The 27,629-nt window shown below is 57.7% G+C and overlaps 1 protein-coding gene across 8 annotated transcripts in view; it reads left to right on the top strand.

Annotated features, from left to right (window-relative positions):
* Positions 1–27,629, top strand: part of SHANK2 (SH3 and multiple ankyrin repeat domains 2) — a 549,250-nt gene that overhangs the window by 243,985 nt on the left and 277,636 nt on the right. For all 8 annotated transcript variants that reach the window (XM_082629529.1, XM_082629530.1, XM_082629526.1 and 5 more), the window contains one exon: positions 21,100–21,415. In XM_082629529.1, the coding sequence (XP_082485655.1) occupies positions 21,100–21,415 (316 nt within the window). The remainder of the gene's footprint in view (positions 1–21,099; positions 21,416–27,629) is intronic.

Raw genomic sequence — 27,629 nt, forward strand, 5'->3', positions numbered from 1 at the left:
CAGTGTGAGTGTACTTAATGCCACTGGACTGTACACTTAGAAATGGTAAAAAAAAAAAAAAAAAAAAAAAATTTTTTTTGGCCATGCCGCGCAGCTTGCGGGATCTCAGTTCCCCCACCAGGGGTTGAACCCGGGCCACAGCAGTGAAAGCGCCAAATCCTAACCACTAGGTCACCAGGGGACTCTCAGAAATAGTCAATTTTAGGTTGTGTGTATTTGACCATCATTACAAATAATTTTTCGAAAAAGGAGATAAGGTAATGAAATACTTACCCCGATCCTGAGCCCGAAGACTGGGTAAATGGCGGCTGTCAGTGGATTTGACGTGATGCTCCCCTCTCTTGCTGCCTATTTGTTGCTTTGGTTGCCTTCTGACTGCATAAATGCCACAAGAAGAACTCTCAAAGGGAGAAAAGGGCCAGGAGTAGCTAACGTGTGTGTCAGCCCGTTTCATCCTCACTCGAGCACTTGCGTTGCCCATTTGGAGGAGGAGGAAACCGAGGCCCGGAGGTGAGGTCGCCTGCCCGGGGCTGCCTCGGGTGGATGTGCGATTCTGCCTCAGCCAGGCCCCTCATTCCTCGTCCAGGCCTGCGTCGGCCGCCAGCCCCGACGGAGTGGACAGCCTCGCTGTCCTCGCCGACCCCGTCTGCCGTCCCAGGGGGCGTGCCCTGCCTGCTCCCCGCCCCGAGCGCTCGGCCCAGCCTGTTTGCAGCACTGACTGTGACCTGGGCGCCCTAGCCGCCCATGCTCGCAGCTCAGGCCTCCCGGGATATAAACCCCTAAGCAGAGCCACCGGGCCAGAAGGCCTGAGTGTCCCTGTGGCGCTGGTCCTTAGACTCACGTACTCGTTTGATTCCTGGTGGCCTCCAAAGGGGCTGGGGTCAGGCTCACCCCGTGGGATGAGGCGGGGGCTCTGATTCTGAATGTGAGAGCGATCGCACCCCGGGTGCACCGTGGGAAGCTTGCGTCTTGGTGGCCTGCCGCCTGTGCCCTGATCACACGTGCAGAGTCCCGGGTTCTAGTGAGTTCCCGGCTGTTTTGCAAGAACACACAGGTCTGGGGCGGAATCCCGTTGGAAACACTGCCTGCTTTGTACCCTTCCTGGACCCTCGGGACGCACTTTAGAACGTTAAAGGTCCTGGTGGGTCCTGCAGTAAAGATGCTCCCTGACTTTGTTTGACCTGGTGTTTCCCAGACTCGACTGTGGAACCTGTTTTGCACCATCTGCCTCCAGGGTCCCCAGGATCCCGTGGAACTCACTTTGGGAAAGTCGCACTGAGTCAACACCAGGGCCGCCGTGTGACTGTGCTGGGCCTGGTGGGGTGCTCGGGGGTGGGCTGGGGGTGCCTGCTTCCCCCTGCAGGGGTGCTCAGAGAGGGAGCAGCCGTCATTCAAGCCCCCCAGCCCCCAAATTCCCGGCGGCTCACAGCAGCTCCTTTTACCCGTACCTTAAGACACATTTCTATAATACAGTAACTAGTCGCAGTGTTTAAAATCAGATTTCATATAAAAAAAAAAATCAGATTTCATGTAGAAATCCAGGGTGCCGGCTTCTTTTTTAGGAAGTTGTAATAATACTGCCGTAGCTAAGAGACTCGGGGAGAAATGCTGTCCTGGGAGAGGCCCCTCCTTCTGCTTCGTGGGCTGTAAAATGAAGAGCCACGGACTACACGCTCTTTCCAGCAGCTGAAAGTGGATGCACAGCCTCCTGCACCCGGGCCCTGCCAGGCCTGCTAGAGCCGCAAGGAAGCTGTGCCCCACGCTGGCCGGTTCCCCCCAGCCCAGTGCCCCACCCCGGTGCCCCCTGAGCCCTGCCCTCACCTTTGGTCCACACCTTCCCGGGTGACCCACTCTGAGGCCAGATTACGAGGGTTCAGGGGGTGGCAGAGCCAAGTCGGTTCATTTTTTGTTTGTTTGTTTTTGTTTTTTTGGTACGCGGGTCTCTCACTGTTGTGGCCTCTCCCGTCGCGGAGCACAGGCTCCGGACGCGCAGGCTCAGCGGCCATGGCTCACGGGCCCAGCCGCTCCGCGGCATGTGGGATCCTCCCGGACCGGGGCACGAACCCGTGTCCCCTGCATCTGCAGGCGGATCCTCAACCACTGCGCCACCAGGGAAGCCCTTAAAATTTTTTTGATGTGGACCATTTCTAAAGTCTTTATTGAACTTGTTACAATATTGTCTCTGTTTATATTTCGGTTTTTTGGCCGTAAGGCATGTGGGATCTTAGCTCCCCGACCAGGGCTCGAACCCGCACCCCCTGTGTTGGAAGGCGATGTCTTCACCCCTGGACCACCAGGGAAGGGAAGTCCCCGAGTCAGTTCATTGATCTGAAGACCCTAGGCGCATTCAGATGGCTCAGACGCTGCATCTGTGAACCTGAGCCCTGGGCTGAATTAACGGGGGGCCGAGGGTGGGGACTGAGCACTTGGTAGAGCGAGACCAGGTGCGGCGGCGGCCACGGGCAGAGACACGCTCGGGCAGGGTGTTGTTGCCCGACCCCTTTCTAGAGGAATCTGAAGTTAATTCAAGATGCCTGTGTCGGGTGGGGTGAGGGGCAGTCCCCTCCTTGGCACGTGATCTGGAAGCCAGGCACGCCCCGCATTTTTAACACCCACAGCAGGTTCTGGGGTGGACGGCTGTGCTTCCCGGCGTTGCTTTCTTGCTTAAGAACACAGAGCAGAGGCGCTGCCCTGAGGGACAAGGCTGCGTTGGGGGGCCCCGTCATCAGAGTGGTGTTGGCGGAGGGGAGGACATCCCATCCCAGTTGCCAGAGGAGCCCTGACTCCACGGGACGGCTCGTGAGACCTAAAGCAGAGGCCAGTGTCTCAGTCTCCCCGAGGCCCGCATAGACCCTGTGTGGGGTGGAGGCCCCCTCCTGCGTCAGCCTGCACCCCTCACCCATGAAGCCAAGGGCTCAGCCGTCTTGTTCCAGGACCCCGCTGGCCCTGCTGAGGTCACACCTCCTCAGAGAGGAGAAGGAGGCCCGGTCCCCTGGCACAGTGCTCTTTTGCAAACCCAGACAAATTCCCAAATCCCATCGTGTGCCCGGGGCACATCCTCTGCACCAGGAAATGCACCAAAGCCTCCACGTTTGGATCAACCCGTTCGGTGCCCACGGCACCCACTGCGCGTAGGTCCTCCAGGCACCAGCGCGTGCGCGGGTTTAAATGAGAGCAGAGTCCGAGCCTCGGCTTGCATCCCAGCTCTGTGACCTTGGGCGGGTTACTGACCCTCTCTGAGCTGAAGTTGCCTCCTTGGTGTCAGTGGGACAGTATGACCCCTTGTGGCTTGGGTGCTGAGCTGAGGTATGCGCAGTGCTAAAGCAGGGCTGGGGCCTTGTCAGCAGCGGGTCAGTGTCAGCCGGCATCACCACCATTATTGTGATTGTTAATTCCCAGATGAGCGGCCTGAGACCCTGAGGGCTCCGATGTCTCCCCCAGGAAGCCCACCGAAGGGTGGCGCCGTCCTTTTCTGCCCAGACAGATAGGTCCCTCCCCCACTTTCTGTCCCTGACTTTGCACAGCGCCGCTGTCCTCCCAAAGGCACGTCCCAGACCCTCCAATCCCCCTCCCTGCCTCTCCACTTGGCAAAAGCCACGCAACCCACTTCCGGTCGCAGGGTTGCTGTGCACCCAGGCGGTATCCTGGGCTCCTGGCCACTGCCCTAGGCCACCTTTTTCCCGGGGGGAGACGGGGACCATCTGTGCGCTTTCCTGCCCACTGAGCATAGCTTGCAGTCCGATTGCAGGAAGCGTGGGGTCAAGCGCTGGCGAGATCAGTCCAGCACCACCTCGAACTGCATCTATTTTCAGACCGCACTGCAAACTAGTTGGAAATGCACTGTCTTTTGCTCCTTTGTTCTGGTCCCTTGTTTTCTATCTCTCTGTAATTATGGGAAATGTGTATTCATTCACTCAGGGCCACCTGTTTGATTCTTAATCTCACTGGGCATCTCTCTCTCCTTCATCACATACGTGCTGTTTCTAATGGGGTCTCAGTTTCATCAGCTTCCTCCGAATCCTGCCTCAGACTCCTGGGAGCAGTCTGTGCAAATGACACGGGGCGTCATAAACTGCATCTCCCATCGCTCCGCCTGTGCCCTTGGGGCCATGACAGCCTCCTGCCCTGGGTGCCTGCTCCAGTAAGGCCGGTGTCATCAGCTCGGTCTGTGCTGATAAGCAGACCCCTGGGAAGTTCATGAAGCCAAACAGGAGAAGCTTCATGGACTTGCCTGGTGACCTGGGGGAGCTGGGGTTACCACAGCCCACTCCTCCGCTGGAAGGAGAAACCCTCTGGTGGTGGTGTGCCCCTCAGAGTGGGATCATATCTCCTCTAATAAGCCACTCCAGGTACGAGTGCTCTTATTAGCACGCTGATATTCTTGCTTTTCTCAATGTACCGTTGCCTAGTTGAGACACATTTTCTCTGTTTCTCACTCCAGAAATGATTTTTTTTTTCCTTTTCAAATTTGGTTCCAATTGCCCATTTGTATAAACTGGTATAACTCTTCGGGGAAAGCAATTTACCAAAAGTGTATCCAGAGCCATAGAAACATTCAGACCTTTCGGCCTGGCAATTCCACTCGCTCCTGGGAATAGAGTCAGAGGAAGTGACTTGAAAGAGGAAGGGGGGACTACGCGCATGAAGATGTTCTCGGCAGCGTTGTTTATAAAAGCGAGAAGCCAAAAACCATCTCAGCCTGACTCTAAGGAATTTGCCATGTTGACTCACCAGATATTCTGTGACGTGGAGCAGGCCATCCCATACTGCTGGAACACTAGGTAGTACTTTAAAGGGCAGAATGCAGAACCCAGTCCACCTCCACAGCTGTTCCAGGTGTGTCTGAATCTTAGGAAGTGGGCAAGTCTGTGCCACACTGGAAAGTGTCCATGGCAGTTTTAACAATATTTGTCTCAGCTGAATCACCTTGTGATACAGCAGAAACTAACACACCATTGTAAAACAATTATACTCCAATAAAGATGTTAAAACAAAAAAAACCCAATATTCTTCTGGAAGATGCGGCTCTCTACGGTGGGCTAGATTCGGAGTTTAGGGAGCGGAATTGCATGACCGTTTCAGGCAGAAACAGAACAGCCTGGTGGTGACTGAACAGCTAGAGCTCTGCACAAGGGAGTGCTCTTCTGACCCCATTAGGAAAATGGGGCATTTGCTGGAGTTTTTTTTTTTAAGCAGAGTGTGCACGAGCTGAACTGATGCCGTGGAGGACGGGTTAGTCGGGATGCTGGTGCTGGAGGTTCTTTCTGTCCAGAGACGTGGAGGAAAGCCGGCCGGGCTGGGCGCAGAGAGGGCACTGAACAGCTCGGGGTGCTCCCCCAACACATACTTGGGGAGTGACGGGGGGTGCAAAGGCTTCATGGCTCCTCCCAGGGAAGGCTGAGGGGTCTTTGGGGAAGGATTCACTGAGGCCCAATCTCCCAGCCCAGGAGGAAGATGAGGGTGGTACAGCCACTTATCCAAGGAGATGGAATTTAGGGACTGAAGGTGGAAGCACAGGGACATGTGTATGCAGTCCCCTGGTTCCCAGCCCAGGCCTGAAGTATGGCGCTCAGGGAAGTGTGGCATGGAGGGACCTTGCCCGCCTCTTGGGCCTCTGGGCGGTGGGAGCCCTGCTTGCTGACCCCTGAGCCTTACAGTGAAGCTTCCTTCAGCTTTGAGACAGGGCTTGGCTTCTTCCCTGAGCATGAAGTGAGCCCCTGCCTCCCAGGAGGAGCCGGGCCCATGAAGCAGAGAATCCTGGACTCAGGTCAGCAAGGTATGCAGAGGTGCCCACACCTGGCCGAAGGACCCAGGGGTGCAGGGCTGAAGACCCCTCCCCTCCTCCCACTTCTCTCCCACTGAAGGGGCCTCTGAAAGGCCATGTGCAAAGGATGCCACCAGAGCCCCACTTACAGGCTCAGGGAGGTCATTCAGCCTGTCTGTTGTCGCACAGCTAAACCTCGGCACAGGTGCAACCAGGACTGGCGGATGGCAGGGCCCTTGCAGTAGCCACTGTGGCCCTGGGGCTCTGTGACCCACATCTTGACCACCTCGGGACCGCCCACGGTGTCTCTGAGAGCCGGCCCGGGCTGCCCCAAGGAGAAAAGGTGCTTCCTCCCCGAGAATGGCTTTCTCTTTCCAGCTTGTGTGTTGGCCCCAAATCAAGGGAAGGCAAAACTCTCTTCTAATTTAAAAAGAGTGAGTGATTTGAAAGTCCTTTCAGACATAATGAGATGTTGGATGTGTACAAGTGCTTTGGGAGTCCCCAAGGGCTACACGAGCATCACCTGAAGCCTCGCTGTCCCGCTGTGGTCTGGCAGCAGTGGTGGCCCTGGCGGGCAGCGGGGCACCTGAGAGAGACAGACAAGGTCCTTCCATTCTGCAGGAGCCCCGAGTGAATGGGGGGACACACAGAAGGTGGCCAAGTCCCACGGGGATGGCACCCTGCCGGGAAATAGGGCTGTGGTTGCGGGTGGACCACTTGATAGGGCAGGGGGTGGTCCCCTCTGGGACTGAAGGATGGGGTGGGGTGGGCTCCAGGGACGGCTGCCCAGGCTGTGGCAGCCACTGAGACTTGACGTAGATGGGTGTGTCGGCTGGACACCCCGGACGAGGTAGGAAACAGCACAGGAGAAACAGGTAGATGCCCCCCCAACCCTCCCCCGCCCCCGCCAGGTCCCTCATCCCGCAGGAGCTGGCTTGCCCAGTGAGTGAGGAGGACAGGCAGAGGGGCTGGTGACATCCCGGGGGCTGGTGACATCCCGGGCGCTGGTGCAAGCACCCAGGTCAGGGCTGAAATTCCAGGCCTTTCTGGGACATCGAATTGCAGGGCTTGGGTTCAGTATCAGCTGCTGGGTCAGGGATGGGGCTAAGGGCAGACACCCCCCCACCATGGCCAAGCTGTGTGACCTCAGGCAGATGACTGAAGTGCTCTGGGCCTCAAGGGTCCTGCAGTGCATGACGGGGAGGAGTTGCCACTTGGCACGGTCGTGGGGAGAAGGCACAGATAGGAGACACGCATAGCAGTCATTGTCTACTGCTTCCACTTTTGCTGTTGTGGTGACTGTTGTCTTCTTTCTGGATCCCACATCTTTTCTACATTTCTGCAACAGAGCAGAGCAAGCCAAGGGGTCTGTGGGGCCCCAGTGAAATCCATCAAGTCCCATTGACCTGGGGAGGCCTGACCTGAGTCTCAGAGGTACCCCAGGGCCCAGGTGGCCAAGTGGGACCCTGCCCAGCAGCCCTGAAGATCCTGTGTTTCTGTCCTCGGCCTGCCGGGGTTAGGGGGTGTCCATGGCCTGCAGGCTCCAGCCTCCCTGTGTGGCTGCCCAGCTCCCCCGAAATCGCGCCACTTAGCTCCAAGAACCCTCTCTCCTCTTGGAGAAGGATGCTCCACGGAGCTGACAGGGTCCTCGGGTTTGCCAGCCAGAAGGACTTTTAGTGGGCATTCTACTTGACCCCTTATTTGACATATGGGGAAACTGAGGCCCAGGGGAGGTGGGACCTACAGCCAAGCAGAGGTGGGATCAGGACACACACAGATGAGTCAGTTGACTTCCCCGTTCAGCATCACCTGCCCCCAAGGTGAGCCCCCTGCCCTCCCCCTGCAGGGTCTACCCCACTCCCTCCTGTCCAGCGGTCGGGACACCACTGGCTGGCTTTGACGTTGAGGTGGAGGTGGAAGTGAGGCCAGCGCTGCCTCAGAGTGAAGGGCACGGGGTTGAGTGAGTTCTGGCACCGCTTGAGCCTCAATCTTCACGTCCATAAAATGGGCATGAAAGGACCCACCTCACCTGGCTGTTGAGAGAACGGAACGTGTGACAGGCCCGGCCCTGGGCTGCGCTGGGTGGGCGTTCAGAGTGGGGGGCTACAGTTATGATGTGGGTATTAATGTTGGAGAAACGACCACCGCCTCAGCCCTCAGAGCCCTCCCTCTGCTCATCCCAAATTGCTCATGGGAGGCAGCCACCGTCTGCATCCCTTCACCTTACTTTCCGAGGCCACGGCCCACTGGCTGGCCCACCAGAGTCTGCTCTCCTCACCTGCCCCTCGTGGTTGGGTTCTGCCTGGACTTGGGGTTTGCCTGATGGTGGCACCTGATCGAGCTCTGTTGCCAGCTCGGCCCGGGAAGGAATTCATTTGAAGGTGAAATCAGTCACCGAGGCCTAATTAGTTCACAGAATACAAACCTGCCTTAGGACCTGCTACCGAGGGCGTGAACCCCGGTGGGACTGACACGGGGACCATCGCAGTGCTCACTCAGGGCTGTCACGAGCACTTCATTCTCCGGGCACCCCGGCACCTGTACAGGTTTCGATCCGCTAACACTCTGATCTAAAAGATGGGGGCCCCAAACCTTCAAAGGCTGGATTCTTGTGTTGAAACAAACCTCCCCGGTGTCTGTGATGCTTCCCACCAGGCTGCAAGGGCACCCATGGTGACAGGAACAACTGCATGTCTTGGCTTCCACGGTCAGTGGTCAAGGCACACCCAGGCTTCCTCACTCCGGCCTGTCTCTGCTTTGACACACTCACCATCTCCCCAACGGACATACCTGCTGCCTCTAGACACAGAGATCAGGGACTCACTGCCACGTACTGAGTGTGCATGCAGGTGGGCAGTTGGGAAGATGCTTATTTGCTTAATATATGTTTATGAACCCATGACTTCTACCTTCCAATAATGTCAGAGCAGCTCAGGTCGGACGAACCCTCCTGCTGATAACAATGACAAACTTGAGACAAAATATATAAAAATAAGAGCAACTGCTTTTAACCACTGATAGGTAACTGAAAGCAGATGGAACCAGAGGGGCCAGGACCCTTGACAGAGGGGGAGTCCTCCAGGTGAGACCCACGTGAATGAGGGGGTTCCCTGGTAGAAAGTGAGTTTCTCTGGGTTGAGGATCCAGCGGTTGGAGGTCAGGGTCAGGACCACCTGAGTGGCTAGAAATGGGGGGGCAGGGGGAGGTGCTGGAAAGTGGATAGCCCCCAAATCTACACATAAATCCCCCTCAAATCCTTGACTGACTTCTGAACTGTCATGTGCAAAATGAGAGTCCAGGGGTCCCAGTGGAGCACAGTAGCTTAAAGCTCAGCGAGCCAAGGGGAGACAATGTGGAGTTGAGTTCTGTCTCATTAGAGGAGTTTGTTTCTGCCAGAGCCCAAGAAGGGCCCCAGAAGTCAGGACCTCCCATAAGGACCACACCAACAGAGATTTCCCCAAAAAGCCTAAAAGCCATGCCTTCACAGGACAAAGTGTTCTGCTGATAATTTTACTCCCTGCCAGAGGAGCTCAACACTCTTCAGAGGAAGATAACAAGACCCAGAATCTCTACAACATATCAAACACAATGGCTGATATAGAATCAAAAATGACTAGACAAGCAAAGAAGCAGGAAAGCATGACATGTAATCAAAGGAGACCTCAATTAACAGAAGCAGACCCAGAGACAACCCAGATGTTAATAGGCAGACAAGGACCTAAAATAACTGGAACATGTATTTATAAGCTCCCACTTGGTGCCAGGTCTTGTGTTGTATCCTGTGTAAAGCCCCTCCCCCACCCATGCCTTCCAGAAGGTTCCAGCTGTGGGGTGGAGGTGTTCATGGTGGGAAGAGTTCTAGAAACATATATTTCACGTAGTGAGACAAGCACAGTGAAAGCCTCAATGACAAAGTCCAGGATGTGAGGTAGGAAAGTGCCATTCTTTCATTTATTCATTTATCGAATCAAGGTAGAAAAGCACAGGTAGCTGTAGGCTGAGCTGTGTTCTGGTGATGAAGTGGTGAATAAGACAGACAGAGTCCCTACGGATAAAATACGGTAATATAAGCAAACTCACAAATGGTGTGATTTCAGTTTTTGAGAAGTGCAATGAAGGAAAAGTAACAAGGGGCTAAGAGAGAGAATAAGAGGGTTGCCTTATTAGAAAGGATGGTCAAGGAACACCTCTGGGATGAGGCGACCTCGAGAGTGAGTGCTGAAGGATGGGAGTTAGAGAAGCCAGCCAGACAGCAGAGGTGAGGCCCAGAGGGGTGTTCAGGGCACCGAGAGGGGCTGGCATGGGCCTGTGGGGGGAGGGGCAGTGTGGAGGAGCAGGGGGAGCGGAGGTGATGGCATGAGGACCCCTGGGGGCCTGTAAGGGAGAGTGACACAGCCTGCCACATGTGGTGTCTTTGAAGTTCAGGCAGCTCTAACAAAACACCACAGACAGGGCATGTTGAACAACAGACATTTATCTCTCACAGTCCTGGAGGCTGGATGTCCAAGATCAAGGTGCCTACCAGTTCAGGTCCCAGTGAGGCCACACCACCTGGTTCGCAGATGGTGCCTTCTCTCTGTGTCCTCATGTGGCAGAGAGAGATATCTCTCCCTTCCTCTTCTTATAAGGGCACTAATCCCATCATGGGGCCCCACCCCCATGACCTAATCACCTCCCAAAGGCCCCACCTCCCAGTACCATCCCACTGGGAGTCAGGGCTTCAGCATATGAATTTGGGGGAGATAACCCTCTGCCTCTAGCACGTGGTCACTCTGGTTACCCTCCAGCCAGCTCAGGGGCTGCCTTTCAACAACTGCTCTGTGTGTGGTTAACTTTTCAGTGTGTCCTGAGACATGTGGGTGTCCGTGGCTGTGGAGGTCCACTCTGTGGGGCCCAGGTACCTGCAGTGCAGTCCCCAGTGTCCAGGCACCAAGAAGGCTTCCGGAAGAGGTGTCCGCGTCTGGCCTTGGGCGTTGAGGGCGGTTCCGTTGAGCAGTTGGGCAGGGTGGGCACTGGTGACTTGTCTCAGTGCCCTGAGCCTCCGTTTCCCCTGTGGGAAGTCCTCCGTCGCTGGGCTCTCAGCAGGACCACCCAGGGTGGCTCTTGCTTTCTTTATTAAGCCACAGTGCTGCCCCTTGCCCCACCCCACCCAGGGAGAGTGTTTGCCCAGCATGCAGTGTCTCTGCGGGACTCCGGGGCACAGGCTGAAGCTGCACGGTGGGAGGGGCAAAGGCAGGGTTTGGAGTCTGCGGTCCTTCCAGAATGCACCTTGGGGACCCTCATCCTCTGTGTGGTCAGCCCCAGTTCAACCCTCCACAGCCCCTCTCCCTGTCCCTGCTCTGACCTTGGTCTTGACTCTAAAGCACTGCGTCAGGACTGGTGGGTAGACCGTGCTGGAGCCCCTGACCCCTGCTCCCATCAGCAGGGAGCCTGACTGCCCTGGGGGAGAGACCCCCACCCCGGGGGGGTTCTGAAGCCCCTTCATCGGTGCCCCTTACCCGATTATCCAGGGGCCTCAATGGATCCTCCAGGAGCAAAGCTTCCCTCTGTGGCCCCAGCTGACGGGAACGTTACAAATCCTGCAGACACCTACATCTTTGTTCAAAGATAACCCCGCATTATTGCTGAGACTCCTTTTTATATCTCCTGTTATTTATAAAAGTATGATTCATTTAACAATTATTGTGAGATGGAGAAATGTTGCCTACTAATATTAAAATTGCAGTTATCTAAAGCAACACAGAAAGGAAGCAAGGTCTGCTATTTTGGATCAGGTGGGGAGTAAGCAGGAAGAATCCGGGTCTAGCCCACAGCCCCCCAGGACCTGCTGCTTCCCGGATCCTGGCTTGGTGAGCTGGGTGAGGCTCTCACACACACAGTTTCCTCTTCAGCAATTGGTTTTCGCTTCTGTAAGATAAAGTGGAGGGCGGGGCTGGTGGCCACTGAGACCCTCTGGAGTTTCGTTTCCTCTTTTCAGTTCCCCATGGGCCTCCTGTCTGTCGAGAGGCTACAGCCGCCTCCGCAAGTTTGCATGAAGGCAGAGATAGACTCAGGGACTCTCCTGCTTACCCAGCCCCTGTCTCCATCCCAGCCAGCTCTCCCTTCTCCACACCCCCCACAAATAGGAGGCGGGGCCTGAGTGAATCCCCAGGCCGCCTGGAAAGAGAAGGGAAACAGCCACTATCTCTGGGATTTCAGGGCCTTGGAGACATTCGTATCCCAGCCCCAGCCCCGCCAGCTGGTCAGCCAGGGTCTTATTGAAGAGATCACTCTGGCTGTTGATGAAGACGAGGAAGGTCCCAAAGGATTTTGGTGGCTCTCCGTGTGCCAAGGGGGCCAGAGAGCCAGGCTTGCGAGCTGTGTGGCCAGCCTGGTAACCAGCCCACGTGTGGCTGCTCCATGGAGCCGGCACCGCCCTGAGCCCACGCCCACTGGCCCCGTGGCATTGCTTCTCCTGAATCAGAGCCTTGGCCGTGCCTCGGGTTGCCTGGAACCCCGGCAGCAGCGCAAAAGCTGAAAGAATGAGCCCCAGCTCCCCCCACCCCCAGACAGGCAGGACGGGGGGGTGGGGACTCTGCAGACACAGCAAGGACACTGAGGACACTGGCCTGACCGATGTCCAGCGCGCCTGCCCGTGGGGACCGGGCGAGAGCCCTGCAGGGCCGTCCTTCTCTGGTGCCCAGCAGGGCAGCTGGGCCTCCAAGGATCGGGCAGGGCCTGGGCGGACATGGGGGTGGATGGAGGTAGGGTGGGGCAGAGAAGGGAGGCGATTTCAGTACAACCCAGCTTGGGGGCCTGGAGAAGGGCCTGGGGACACTCAGAACAAAGTAGAAGCTGGACTCGCCACCTCCCTCTTTTCCGGTTCATTCATTCACTCATGTCCACAGCAGTGGGAGCACACCCCGTTTGCAGGACGATAGGGGAGCTGGACACTAGACCTGGCTTCAGGAAGCTTGATGTTCCCTGGAGCTGGGAAGGTCCCCAGGGTGGACTGCTGCCCTGGCAGCCCTCGGTGGGGCGGGCGGGGGTGGGGGTCTCTCCAGTGACTGGATCCATCCGGGAGACTTCCTGGAGGAGGCGGCACCCAAAGAGGCCATGTAAATGCATTCTGAGGGACCTCGGAGGGCTTATCACAGACACAGGGGCAGGGTGGGGGCCAGGTAGATTGACTTGGTATTCACTCACAGCTTTTTTTTTTTTTTTTTAGTTAAATGTATTTATTTAGCAGTTGCACATTTAGCCATGGCAACCTTCAAGTCCAGGCACTGTTACAGATAATGATTTGATCCTTACCTCCTGTGTGACGACACCATTCACATCCCCATTGATAGAAGAGGAAATGAATGTACGGAGATTTATCGTGACTTTCCTGGGTCACAGAGCTGGGAGGTGAAGGGGCTGGGACTCGACCCCCAGAAGGCTGATCTCCCCCTTTTTGTGCTCTAAACACGACTTATGCGATCCCACAGCCAACACTGGGAATGCATTGGGTTATTCCTACCTTACAGATGGGGAAACCGAGGGCCGGGGTGCCTGACCAGCCCATGGCCGCCAAGCAGTAAGACACAGAGCCGGCCCCTAAATCAGATGCTGGCCCACTTCCCCTCATCGGGCTCTTTCCCCACCGGCTGGCGCGGCGAGGGGAGGTGGGCTGATTGTCCATGCCGAGCAGGCGACGTTCCTGAGACCCACCGGCCCCGCAGACTCTCACCAGGCTTGTTTATGACACCTGGCGCGTCCTCCCTGCCAGGACTTCAGAGTGTCTTGAAATGTTCTGATGTGCAAAGAGCCTTTTTTAGAGGAAAAATGAAATTATTTTCAGCCTGTTATAAGGCAGTTGTCAAAAGATGTGGCAAATGAAGGGCTTAGACAGTGAGGGTTTGGGAGGCGGCCAGAGCGAGCGGGGGCAGGGGGCGCAGAGGCCAAAGCTGTGCAGGTCAGGGTAGGAGGGGAATGGGGGGGACGGGAGGACGGGGCCGTGTCACGCATCGTTTATAATTTATTTATTACTTCTTACCGAGGGCCTGGCACTGGACTCGGGCTGGGTGGGGCTGAGGTGATGCTAAAGGGCCAGGCCAGAAGGCTGACAGCTTGGGGTTCATTCTGGGGTGACCTTCCTCCTTCCTGGAAGCTATCTGATTTGGGAGGCCTCCATCTAATCCCTCCTCCTGCCTTTTTGTCTTTCAAACAGGCCCTAACTCAAAAGATGCTCACTTATCCTTTGAGGCGGACGGGTGGGTGAGCAGGTGGACAGATTCACCAGGTAGCATCCCGGTCCCCACCCCCTGCCACCTGCCGCCCGCCTCAGCCCAGCCCAGCTTGGACACAGAATTCTTCTTCTCCCTTCTCCCCCTCGTTTGGAATGAAATCCATTTGAAACCAAACCTCAGTCAGCAGGAATGTGACCAGCACAGCCTCTGATAGTCACTTTGGATGCTCCGTGAAAGGACCCCGTGTAGGAAGAAAGGGTCTAGGAGTTGATGGGAGGAAAGCTTAGCCATCTTTGGGCTGGGCTCTGACACCTCCAAACCTACTTTATTTGTTGAGCTGAAGTCTGTGCTTCGAATGCCTCGGCTTTCCCTTCCAATTAGTATGTGACAGGTGCGGGCATGTTGTCTGTGTGACAGTAAAGGAAACTGGTGCACATGGGTGCAGAACCAGCACACGGGTAGTGAGCTCCCTGTTGCTGGAAGTATTCAAGGAGAGCATGCCTGCCAGTGGCGAGGAGGTGTTACATGGGCGAGGTGGGTGAAGTCAGGAATGGACCACCTCCTCCCCAAACCCCGGCAGGATTTCTGTGGGGGCAGAGCCTGGTCTGTGGGGCCGGGCACACAGTAGGTCTGCACATGAACCTAAGCTCTGGCTCCTAGTCTTGGTGAATTGTTTGCTCAGATTCCTGGAAGGGTGATTGGAAGAGTTGTCTGCTTATTAGAAGAACCGAAGGTGTCTGGAATGGGAATCCTTTGGCTAAGGGGTGTTTCCTGGGGTTCCTCAAATTCTGTTATGTCCAAAGTCTGCTCTTATGCCCCCACCCCGCCCCTCATGCAGCCTGGGAGGGAGCCAGAATCTTCTGTGTCCTGACCACTGCTGCATCCCCTGGGCCCGCACAGCTCGGGTCCACACGTGCAATGGGACGTGGACCCTGGTGGGGGGGGTGAGGGGTGATGGAGAGCCCCGCCTACCCTTCTGCCTGGGGCCAGCCAGCCCATTTCCTGGTTACAGGGTCTGTCTCAGCAAGGCTCGCCTCTCGGGTGGGCAGCCGGGAGGGGCCCCTCGTTTCCAGACTCTGCTCCTACTTGTGGACAAACGCACCATGAGGGTCACTCCGAACACAGTGACCGGGAGGCGGGCTGGGGGCTGTCCCACCTGGGCCACGTGTAAATGCTCTTTGGGCATCTCTGGTTCTGCTCCCAGCACGGGGGCAAGGGCTCCGCCCCAGGTCCACAGCAGGGGAGCCGGCGATGGCCCGGCACCTCTGGCCTTTGGCGAGGTCGCCGCCCATCAACCCCGGAACACACGCACTCTGCTGACAGCAAAGGTGGCAGCGCCAGAGCAAAGGTTGTCGCAGGGACTCGGTGCGGGAGGAGGCTCACGCTCTGGGACAGCGTTGATCACTAGCAGATGGAGGGAGGGTTGAGCACCGCAGAGCCGCCCACTCCCCAGAGGGTTTCCCCGGCTGGGCAAGCGCTCGGGACCCACGTGGCAGGGCCCCGGCCTCCGGGGGAAGTCCCTAGTTTCACGGTCCCTGTGGCATCCTGTCCCAGCCGGGGCAGATGGCCAACACACCCCCGATAAACTAGACATCCCCACCTTGAAGACCCCTGGCGAGTAAACCCAGTGGCAGAGCTGCAGGCCCCCCAAGTGGAAGCAGCTGTGTCCTTGTTGGTGACGCTTTCTGCATCCGAGAGAGATGCTTCTGGAAGCTTTTCAGCCTTGCACCAAGGTCCAAGGACATCCAGCTGTGCCAGCGCCACCTCTGTCCCCCAGGGATGTGAGTGGTGAGGGGCAGGTCGTGGGGTCTTTGTTGATAAACTGCACCAGCGGCCAGATGTCTCCTGGGGCAGGTCCTCAGAAATGGCCTGGGCTCTGGCCTGGCGGGGGAGGGTCGCCTGGGGCGGGGTTTGAAGGCAGCTCGGAGCTGTGCGATGGGGCGTCGTGGGAGTGCAAGGAGGATGATGCTCAAATGCTGGGCTGGTACAGGGCACCCAGTCTCCATTCTCGCTACCCTGGAGAGACCGTTTGTTGGGACGTCCCGCCAGCCTGGGCATCCCGTGAGGAGATGTTCCCAGTGCTTAACGCTGCCATTTTTGTTGGCACGAAGCATGTCGACCATATGGAATTCAACTTACAGGCTCCCGTTGCTCTCCCTCATCTCCTCCCATCTTTCTCTCGCTCGCTCGCTCTTTTTTTTTTTTTCGAATTTCAGAAGCAGTTCTCTTAGCAACAGAAAAAACACACACTTAATTACAGCCCCAGCAGCAGATGCATCGGGTGGCAGAGCCCGCTCCCTGGGATGCTCCGTTTAGTTTTCGGGAAGACCTTTCTCCTTGTGTAGAAATAACCCCGTTCCACCTGCCGTGGGGCTCGCCAGCCACGGCCCCTCCCTTTGTGTTTCCCACGGGCAGAACTTTCTCCCTGTCGCCTCTCCCTGTGTCTCCCGGACCTCTGTAAGCAACGAGCAACGTGGCTCTGAAAACCGCTCCTTTTTATCAGCTGCCTGGAATTAGGGCGAGCCGTGGCTGGGCTGCAGTTTGTTTTATCTCTCTCTTGTTTCAAAAAGAAAAAAGGAGGGTGGGTGGAAATCCTGTTTTCTCCAGGGTCATTACCTCCAAGGGAGGGCGGGGGGAGCCAGAGAAGCAATGGGTCCTTGTGTGTGATTCTTGCCAATGGAAATCTGGGTCATGTTCAGAAATTCCAGAAGGCTGGCACCGGCCACCCAGTTAACACGGGTCTGGCGCGCGGCGTATCTGAAACCGGGATGTTTTATCTCCTCGACTGGCTCCCCACATCAGCTGGCGGACAAACGGCATTGGAGAGCACTTGGCTTTTTCTTTAAAATGAAAATCAGCGAAGCACAGTGCATGCTATGTAGCCCCGGGCACCTCTGAGCGGGAGTGGCCGGAGCCCCAGCCGGAGGGTCCTTGGGTCATCGCGCGGTCGGGGGGGGGGGGGGGCTCCGGCTCACCGATGCCGACCCTCCTCCCCGATGCACTGATCACAAAAGCAGGGTGGCACCCACCGCTCACATGACGGGCGCGGGGAGAGGCCGCGGGCTTTGAGAGCAGCCCCAGTCTACGCACAGTTGGCTCCCAGCTGACAGGCAGGATATGGGGTGGGCTTTGTCACCAGCATGCTGGGTCTGGCCTGCCCAGCTGTGCTCGGGAGCCGGCAGTGCCCAGAGGCCCGCCACCGCTCCCCGGGTCCAAGCCGCTCCAGAGCGCAGGGGCCGGACGGCTCTCCTCCCCTTCCTCCCATCCGAGAAGGTTATATAATGAGCGGACCACTGCCGAAGTCGGAGGGAAAATGAAGTCTTTGTTAAATGCCTTCACCAAGAAGGAAGGTAAGGAACGAGCTGTAGGGTGCGTGGTGCACGGGAATGAGCAGTTTCTTACCGATTCTCCCGGGGAGCTGGGGCCTCCCCTTCCCCCTAAAATTGCTGGTTGTTCATCCCCGTCATGGAAGGGAATAATTACTTCTGGTGGGAGATAGGGCTTTGTTGTAGTTGGTCTGGAATTTTAACCCACTTGAAGGTGCCGGGGGTGGTGGTGGGGGTTTGTCGTTGTTGTTATTTTCCTAAGTCTCCAGCCCCTTTGCAGAATTGTGGCATGTGCATCCCTGGTGCTTCCAGAGGGCAGTTTAGGAACTAAGTCCTGGGGAAAATAGGAAGTTTGACTCTAGTCTGTCCGCTACCTGGAGCATATGCTGAGCACTTGGGCAGGAGTAAGGAAGGTCAGGACACTGCTGGCCGCCCCGGCCCGGGTGGACGCTTTCAAAACCACCGCTCGGCTGTCCTTGGCCGTCCCCGGGTTGCAGTTTCAGGGAGCGGATGGGAAATGCAGCGCGGTAGACTTTAAAAGTGCATCTGCTTTTTGCATACCTTGTGTGATTTGTATTGTGGAAAGGAAACGTGTAAGTAAATGCATGGAAGACAGCTAAGAAAATATCCACCCACTTAGAGTTTGCAGATTGCCTGAAAGAAGGAAACAGTTGGGTGGAATATTAATTATTTTCAGACAGGAAAAGAGTTATTTCTAACCCTTTTCACACGAAAACCCCCAACATTTCCACGGCTGGTTCCAGTTAGTTTGTCAGACAGGGAGCTCTTGTTTTATGAAATCAGGAGGTTTATGAAGACGTGAGTTTAGAGGGATTAAAAAGATATTTCCCAGCCCAAGCCATAAAATAAACATGGAAGAAATTTCCAATTATACCGCATAGGAAACGAACTTAATGTGAATCTTGGTAATTAAGCGGGATAATTTTCATTAGAATGTTCACCCTGATGTCACCTAGGCGATTCCATCCGAGTAACTCGATGGATCCTCAGGCAGAATGTATTTGCAAAAGTCCCAGCTCTTTTATCCCTTAATCTTCCAAGGGCAGCTGCCCCATGTGAATTGTCACCACTCTCAGAAAGACCTCTTCCGCCTGGTTCTCAGGAATGTTTAGAAAAAACAGACTTTGTCTGTGCTCGTTTGCTTACACGATGAACCCAGATTCACCTTCTGGGACTTTGGTCTTTGTAATCTGTGCACAGCATGAGTGTTTCAGTTGGGGGTATGGTGTTCTGTTCACTCTGCTCTCTGCTTCCCTCGATTTGTCTTCCCTTGTAAGTCTTTCTTAGCCATTGGCAGGACTCCCCCCCAAGTTCCATCACTTTCTGTCAAGGGCGTTAGTACTGTACGTACCCAGTTACATTGGTCAGAAAAATAGAATTGACCGTAGGTAGGGTCAGGGAAGCTGGGAGGCTCGGCCCAAGTTCGCATCAGGGAGTGTGGGCGTTTCCTGGTCTCGGGGTGTCCCCTTTGAGCTGGGGTGACCCCTCCCCCCTCCCCCCGGTCCCCCAGGCCTGTCCTTGGGTGGGGGGCGAGGAGGATGAGCCAGGACCCCGAGGGAGCTCTACCCCAAGCGTCTGCCTGAGAGGCTGGCTTCCTCCTGGTGCTGTGGTCCTGCAGCCAGCGGGCTCTGTGAATGGAGAGCTTCCCCGCACTCGGAGATCCTGGAACCGCCGTCCTTTGCAAGGTCTCCGCAACCCCACCCCCTGCCCCCGGCCACTCCTCTGCGGGGCGGGGCTCAGATCACCCTCTGTCATTCCAGAAGTCTTCTGGCCTCCATCCGACACTGACAGAGGGAGTGACATGGATGAGGTTCTCCCCGGTGACCAGCAAACACAAACCCGGCACTTTTCCCAAAATTGAGATTTTACTAGGAGGTGGGGTAAGGCCTGGGCTGATTCCTCGTGGGCCGAGCCCTGGAGAGGGCAGCCTCTTGGGCCCTGGAGACAGGGGTCCACGGAGCACGCCTTTCCCACTCCATCTCCCTCCCGGCCGGGCTTTGAAGAGTTCCTTTGAAGAGTTCCTTTGCTTTGAGGATGCAAGTGATAGTGTCTCTTGCCCCGACAGACAGGCTTCAGAGGAAGCAGGTTGGCGTGAGGGTGCGGCTGGAAAGAGCGTGACCTCCCCCATGGGTCATTTCCAAGTTCCCACGACTGTAGGAGCCAGCTGTGGATTCTCAGTGTGCGTCCTCAGGAAGCCTTGTGACGTTTCTGTGTGGCTCCCCTGGGTTGTGGCCGCATCTCTGCTTTCCCAGGACTGCCCTGCATCCCAGGGAGGTGGCAAAGGGGTGCACTTGGTCACAGCTGCCTCAATGGAGCTCTGCCCGCGCCACCTCTGTCCCCGTGAGCCCTGCCCGCGCCACCTCTGTCCCCGTGAGCCCTGCCCGCGCCACCTCTGTCCCCGTCAGCCCTGCCCTTCAGCGTGGGAGTGGGCTGGCAGCAGGGGGTTACTATACTTCGTTTCCATGATGAACTTCACCACCTCTGACCTTGGGCAGCTAGGGTGGTGGATCGTGCAGGACTCCGTCCTGAACTGCTGATGCCGTCCTCTGAGATGCTGGCTTCCCCAGGTCCAGATAAGCCCCCCTGGAGGGGGTGTGTTTCCCGTGGCCCCTCAGGCCGGTTTGTGGACTGGCAGCCCAGGCTTCTGGCCAAAGTGTGCACTACCTCGTGTATTGGGCCTCAGCCTGGGGCAGCCAGCTCGAAGGAGGTCCGTGTCCTTTGCTGCTGGAATTGGCGTGTCGCTTTCCCTGCAACCCAGAGGCTTACGATTCTTTAGACGCCTCTTCTTGGAAAAGGCACTTTCTGTTTCTGGCCCAGGGCACCGGCCGTGTGGATTCCGGCCCTCACGGTCCCCGTGGGCAGTGTCCTCATTCCAAGTCCCTGGGTGTACTGATCTCACAGAGTGGGGGCCTTGCCTCTGGTCTAGAACTTCGTAAGAAGCATGGTGAGGCTTGTCCACCCCCTCCTGTCTCACGCTGCCGGGTTCCGGTTTGAAGGGTAGAGAAGGGAGCCCAGTGGGGTTCGGGAGAGACTGATTCCCACCAAGAGAGCTGGGGGCTGGGGGCGTCTGGGGTGCTCAAACCACAGACAATCCCTGTCTCCAGTCCTGGAGGCTGGAATCCGAGATCCAGGTGTGGGCAGGGCTGGTCCTCCTGAGGCCTCTCTCCTCGGCGTGTAGACGGCCGTCTCCTCCCTGTGTCCTCACGGGGTCGTCCCTCTGTGTGTGTCTATGTGCTTTTCTCCTCTTCTTATAAGGACACCAGTCCTGTGGGATTAGGACCCACCCTAGTGACCTCGTTTTACCTTCATCACCTCTTTAAAGAACCCCATCTCCAAATACAGGCACATTCTGAGGTCCCAGGGGTTAGGTCTTCAGCATAGGGGTTTGGAGGTAGGACACCATCCAGCGCACACAGGGGCTCAGTTCAGGTCATGGTGAGGAGGAACTCCATGGCTGCCTCAGGGTCCTGACTGTCATGTGCGATGGGGCGGCCCGTCCTTACACGGTCTCTGGGCTGCTGAGGGCCTGGGCGCCACCCGGATGGAAGTCGGACCCTGTGTCCCTTCCATCTCAAGTGCTGGCTTGAGCCTCCGGGGAAGGAAGACTCTCTTGGTCTCCACCCGTCTCTGCTCCTGTGTCGGGCTGAGTTCTGCACATGGCAGTGTCCCGTGGGGGGATCAGTGCAGAACTCACGGTGTCCGTGTCCTTGGTGGCTGGGGGCCTCGATGACGGTGCCGTATGTGCCCTCACCCGCCTCTCGCGTTCTCTCCGACGCAGTGCCCTTCCGAGAGGCCCCGGCATACTCCAACCGAAGGCGACGGCCCCCCAGCACACTGGCCGCCCCCCGGGTCCTGCTGCGTTCCAACAGCGACAACAACCTCAATGCCAGCGCACCTGACTGGGCCGTCTGCTCGGCCGGCCCGCACCGCAGCCTCTCGCCGCAGCTGCTGCAGCAGATGCCCAGCAGGCCCGACGGGGCCGCGAAGACCCTTGGGAGCTACACCTCCGGGCCCCGCAGCCGATCCCCCTCGCTCAACAGGCTGGGCGGCGCTGGCGAGGATGGCAAGAGGCCCTGGCAGCCCTGGCACGTCGGGTAAGGAGCGGCTGGGTGGGTGGGCTCCCGTGGGGACCAGGGAGAGGGAGACCTCCTTGCTCGGAGCCCCTGGATTCTAGAACTCAGGGCGGGGCCAGAGGTTGAGCAGAACACCTGTTTTATTCCAACCCAGATGTTAAAACGCTTGAAAACCGAAATTCTGCCAACTGCCCTGGCTCAGACCATCATCGGAGAGTGGCCGGGGTGGCTTGGGCTGCTGCTGGTGTTTGGAGCCCGTCTCCTCTCCCTGTGCTGTGGCTTCTGGGTCTCAAAAGTGAAGTGTGGACAGACAGGGAGCTAAGGGCACCAGCCTGCCCTGGACTGAGGGCTCCTCCGGGGGACACTTTTTTCCTTGTTTCTTTGTTTGTTTTATTGAAGTACAGTTGATTTACAATGTTGTATTAATTTCTGCTGTACCACAAAGTGACTCAGTTATACATATATATATATTCTTTTTGTACGCTTTTTTGGATGCTCTTTTATCATTATGGTTTATCCCAGGGGATTAGATACAGTTCCCTGTGCTGTACAGGAGGACCTTGTTGACCATCCATCCTCTGTATAATCGTTTGCATCTGCTGATCCCAAGCTCCCAGTCCTTTCCTCCCCCACCCCCTCCCCCTCGTCAACCACGAGTCTGTTCTCTATGTCCATGAGTCTGTTTCTGTTTCACAGATAGGTTCAGTTGTGCCATATTTTAGATCCCACGTATAAATGATAACATACAGTATCCGTCTTTCTCTCTCTGACTGATTTTACTTAGTATGATCATCTCTAGGTCCATCCATGTAGCTGCAAATGGCATTATTTCATTCTTTTTTTATGGCTGAGTAATATTCCATTGTATATATGTACCACATCTTCTTTATCCGTTCATCTGTCGATAGATATTTAGATTGTTCCTCCAGGGGCCATGTTTACTCTCAACGCACCTTAGCCAGAATGAGCCCTCACATTCGTAGCCACCAGAAACCCTGGCACAGGTGAGGCTCCGAGGGGGCCACGTCCAAGTGCTGGAGCCTGACGACCCCCTGCCCACCAGACTCAGTAGCAGCCCCGGCTGGTCCTCTTGTGTCTGCCCACAAGGCAGGGGCAGGGGGAGCATCCCGGCAGACTCTGAAGCAGCCCAGGGGGCGGGAACCCCATTCCGTCCCCTTTCCAGAAGAGGAAACGAGGCCAGCATAGGCCAGAGCATGGACCCCCCTCAGCCATCTCACTCGGGCCTCCTCTGACTGCCCTGTCTCCCCAGCAGTCAGGGGGGCTGCATTCCCACCCAGAGTTCCAGCTCCCGGGCACACTGTCCACCTCCTCACGTGGCCTTCAGAGTTTGTCAGGCTAGGATGAGGCTCCCTGGGGGTGGGCTTGTTGCTGGGGCCTCAGTGCTGGTTGAAGCAGCGAGAGCAGTGACCCTTTCCGACCCCGTCACCGCCTCTGCAATCTCATGTGGACCCACGCACGGCTCCGTGCACCTCAGCCCACCTGGCTAGTTCCCCACAGAGGACCCTGCAGCCTCCCGTTTCCCAGATGAGAGCACTGAGGCCGGGTCACGTAGCTGGGGCAGGTCATGAGGGCTGTCCTCCTTGGACTCTGTCCTCACCCATGGTGGCCCAGGGAGAGTCGGCACACTGGTGTGTTCTGCCTGCCGTGGTATTTCTGGTGAGGGTTGAATGTCCCCTTTGGTCCGGCCTTCTGCCTGGTGACCCGGTTCCCCATCCCACCGTGCCCCAGTCACCTGGGCTCACCACGCCTGCCTGCAGCGAGTCTGGCCAGTTATGTTCACTCCCGATGCCACGCCCACCAGCTGATCGGGGATGTCAAGGAGGCGGCCGGGCTCAGACCGGGTGGAGGGCTCAGTGCTTCACGTGGTCCTGGGAGGGGGCCGATTGCTGTGGCCGGGGGCAGCAGGCCAGGTGTCCGGGCCGCAGCTGTGAGGGCATGAGGAGAGCGGGCCTGTGGCGACCCCGGTCTCCTGGCCCCTTCTCGGCGCCAGCGCCCCGAGGCCCACATCGGCGCTGGAGCCCATCCGCGCTTCCCCCCTGGAGTCTCATTCTCACACCCGAGAGCCCATCCTTTCTCTGGTCTAGATTCTCGCTCTGAGTCAACCCAAGGGAGAAGTCCCAGGTGCTGCCGAGCGGCATAAAGCTAAATTAAAGGGTTCCCCCAAGGCCTCAAATTCCACTTCACACCGTTAGCTGGAATTATGACTGTAATTTTGAAGAGAGTGTGTCCCCTTCCTCCAGTACAAAATCTAATAAGATACCGAAGGCAGGGTGGCCAGGGACTTGCAAAAGCTGCAAACGAAATATTGCTGTGAGAGGACAGCAGCTGGCGTGTTGCAGGGACCCCGATGTCCTGTGGGGTGTGTGTGTGTGTGTGTGCACACTTGTGTGTCCATGTGTGCATTTGTGTGGTGGTGTGTGTGCGCGTGGACTGGTGTGCCTGTGTGTGTGCACTTGCATGTCCATGTGTGCACGTGTGTCCGGATGTGCACGCATGTGTGTGTGTGCCTGTGTGCTCAGGATCTGCTCACTCATCAGTGACAGCAGCTACGCCCTGACAGGAGCCCCTTGAGTGGCTGGGGTCCTGCCCCTGAGGCTCCCGTGTCATAAAAGGGACCCGCCAGGCACCCTGGTTCCCCTTAGTCACCAGGATAATGGTGGCATTTGAGCCACACGCAGGCTCTCTGCTTTCACGCCTGTGCTCAGGCGTGGACACGGCCGTACACACAGCCCCAGTGATGGGGTACCTGCGCTCAGGGTACCACAGCACAGCCCCTGGGCCTTGTGGGGGCCCAAGGAGGCAGCTGAACCCTCCATCCCGTCTGTCTTCACAGCTCAGAGCCCAGCCCTTGCCTGGGACAGACGGGGACCCTTGCAGGGAGGACACGACTCCCAGGCTCGGGGTTGCCCAGGTGCCCCCAGAGCGCTTTCTGGTTATCACAGAACCCGGAGGTGGGTTGGGATACTCCCCAGTCATGGAGGGGAGAGCCCCAGCCCCACGCGCACCCATCTGTCTGGATCCTGTCTCAGTGGGTAGCTGCCAAACCGCCAGTTGCATCCAGCTCTGCTTCCTACCTGCTGTGTGACTTGAGGCAAGTCACTTAACCATTCTGTGCCTCTGTTTTCTCATATGTAAAAGGGGACTTCTAGGTTTGGGACGAGGATGCTGCTGAAGGTAGCACCCGCCATGTGCTGAGACCCGTGTAGGTTCCACAGAGGTGTTGGCTGCCTTAGTGTCATCATTGTAAAGGGCGTCTTGACAGACCCTCTGACCGCTGCAGAGGAGGTCATCCTGGTGACGGCTGTGGCTTTGGGCAAAGTAAGGGGCAGGGGAAGTGGAGGGCGTCAGGTCAGCCAGGTCGAGGGAGTCCCAGCATCCTGAGCATCTGGCGGGGGTTCCCCCTGGCTGCCCACCCCACCTCACCCCCTCCTTCCTCTCTCGCTGCCCACGGGGAATTCTGACCACTCAGCGCCCCTCCCTCAGGCAGAGCCCGTAAATGCCCACCTGAGGCCCCAGAAGCCTCAGCCGGGAGTGTGATGGGCACCTCCACGTGGCCAGAACCAGCCTCGGGCCAAACCCTCGGGTGTAGGTTTGACGAGATGGGGCCGAGGCCTCCCCAGCTGCCCAAGACCCACACACCCGTCCCCGGGCTTCTGCCAGCCCTGGCCGAGCAGCTTCCTCCTGGGCCTGGGCTCTGCGCTGTGGGCCAGGGCAGCCTCCCACGTGGAGCCAGCCCTCGATAGCCAGCCAACCTGAGTGCAAATTAGAAGAGGGAAGTGGGTCCAGAACCAGCCAACCTGAGTGCAAATTAGAAGAGGGAAGTGGGTCCAGAACGGACGGGAATCCATCCGCCTGCAGCCTGTCCCGGTGCCCTGCCTCACCTGGAGGCTCTGCACGCGCCTGCCTGCGTCGCCCTCTAGTGGCGCCCACTGGCATGGCTGGTCCATGTTGCTTAGAACCGGCCTGAGAAGGGGTTTCGCTGGGTGGCCCCATCACCCACCACCGGAGTCTGGAGAGGAGTGCGGGTCCTCCTAGGATCCCTCCCAGCTGCCGTGTTCTCGCCAGGTTGGGAACAGCTCTTGACGTATTCCTGCAAAGCTCGGGCAGCTAGTCCTGAGGGCTGCCCTGGCCTCACCAGCACCAGGGGGCATGCCGGTCACCCTCCCATCAAAGGAGCGGTTCCAGGGCGCATTTGGCTCGGCAGAGAGAAAAGCCTGCTGCATTCAGGTGGGGAGGCTGGCTGGCCGTGTGTCCTGCGCGCCCACCTCCCCCATGGGCAGGGGCTGAGCTGGCAGGGCTCCCAAAGTCTGTCTCTCAACCACGTTGCTTTCGTTTCCCTGAACTCAGCTCTGTGGGCGGAGCGGGGGTCCCCGAAGGGTCTGGGTCAGTGGGAATCCACCCCGCCCTGCACACCTCTTCCAGGGGATATGCCCCTATCTGGGCAGACTCGGGGGGTGACGGCACTGTGGGGTCCCCCTGGCTCGTGCCTGTCCACCTCCATGCACCCTTGTTCCGCCTCTTGGGGACACAGGGACCAGGATGCCAGAGCTGTGCTCCCCCGGTGGCACAGGGACCTGGTTTCCTCTGTGAGAACTGCGGTGCTGCTCCCTCCCATGTGCCCGTCCTGACCCAGAAAGCGAGAGGCGGGTCAGCAGACAGGGCAGGGGTGGAGTTGGGCTGTCCCCCACCACCCTGCCCGCTGCCCGACCCCGGGTGCTAATGGCATGTCACCCGGATGTCAGGAGTAAGGGGTCTGTGAGGAGCTGGCCACCTGGCGGGTAGGCGGGGCCAGGTGAAGGGGGCGCCCCGGGGCAGCAGGTGCATCCGGCCTGCTGAGGAATCGGGTCCGGGCACCACACGGGCCGCCCTTGCCTGTCACTTTCTGTCCTTCCGCCCCGGGGACATTCAGTGTTTGCTCTCTCAGCTGGTGGCATAAACGCATGAACGACCGGCCTGTGATGGACGCTCACCGTGCAGAGGCGAATACCCCAGAAATGAGGGCGGGAAGCATGTCAGCCCCCGGGGTTGATGTAGTCGATGACAGGGAGCTCCTAACAGAATGACTCCCCCAGTGACAGAGCTCACACAAGTCAGGGCTCAGACCTCCCTGGAGGAGACGAGGGGCCTCCACGGAGGAGGGGGGCTCCGGAGGTGGAGAAGCGGGCCAGCCAGGCATCGGGGAGAGGCAAGGGGTCCTGTGTGACTGGAGCAGAGTGTGGGAAGGTATCAGGAAGGACACACATTCCAGACCATTCCCCACCCCTCGGGGGCTCTAGGTGCCCACGCCCTGCCGCCTGGAGCCTTGGGTTTGCAAACAGGCAGAATCCCAACACCGGTGGCCTGGGGCCATCCTGGAATGTGTCGGGGCAGCTGGACAGCGCGGGTGCTCCGAGGCGGGTACACTTCTGAGATCACAGGGGGTCCCACTTCTCTGGAGTCCACAAAAGCCCCTGCTGCACACTGGCCACCCCAGCAGGACGGGACATCTAATGATTGCCCATCCCCGAAGCACCTCCTCAGGACCTTGCAGGGAGGCTGTGGCATGTGGGGTGCTGGCACCAGAGCCACGGAGGCCGGGCACGCAACCCAGAAGCCCGGGAGGGGGCCACGGTGCACGGGGAGGTGTGTGGGCTGAGAGCTCTGGCATTTCTTCCCGGCCCGAAGGCAGAGGAGGAAACAACGCTGATGGTACAGGGGGTGACGTGGAGTCTGAGCTTCCACGCTTAAGACAGCTGTCAGCAGGGTCAGGGCTTGGGACCTCTGTGTTGGAAACGCCACCCTCTGCCAGAGCCGCCAGGAGGTAACCCTCCAGCAGCCTCCTTCCACCCGTCCCACGTGAGTCTGGAACCTGGATGACACCCCAATTTCTAGCAGGTCCCCAGCTCCGGGAGATTCTGCTTCTTCATATCTGTAATTCTGCCACCACTCTGCACACAGGGCTCCCTGTCTCCAGCCCAGCTAGGGTGACCCAGTGCCCCTCCAATCATGCCCCTGGTCTCTGTGGCATCACGTTTCCCCAAACGTCCCAGCAGAGCCTTTTGCGCAGCCCACGCCCTCTCCCCGTCACCCCAGCCTCTGTGCTGACCCATCGGACACACAGAGAAGCATCTTGTCAACTTGTACTTCTCCCCCATGAGGCTCAAGTCTGTCTCAAGTCCATGGTTGTCTGCAGATCCACTAAATACTTGCCCGGTGAAGGAGTGGATGGATGTGT

This window comes from Mesoplodon mirus, assembly GCF_964341445.2.
Source record: "Mesoplodon mirus genome assembly, chromosome: 7".
Taxonomy (NCBI): Eukaryota; Metazoa; Chordata; class Mammalia; order Artiodactyla; family Ziphiidae; genus Mesoplodon; species Mesoplodon mirus.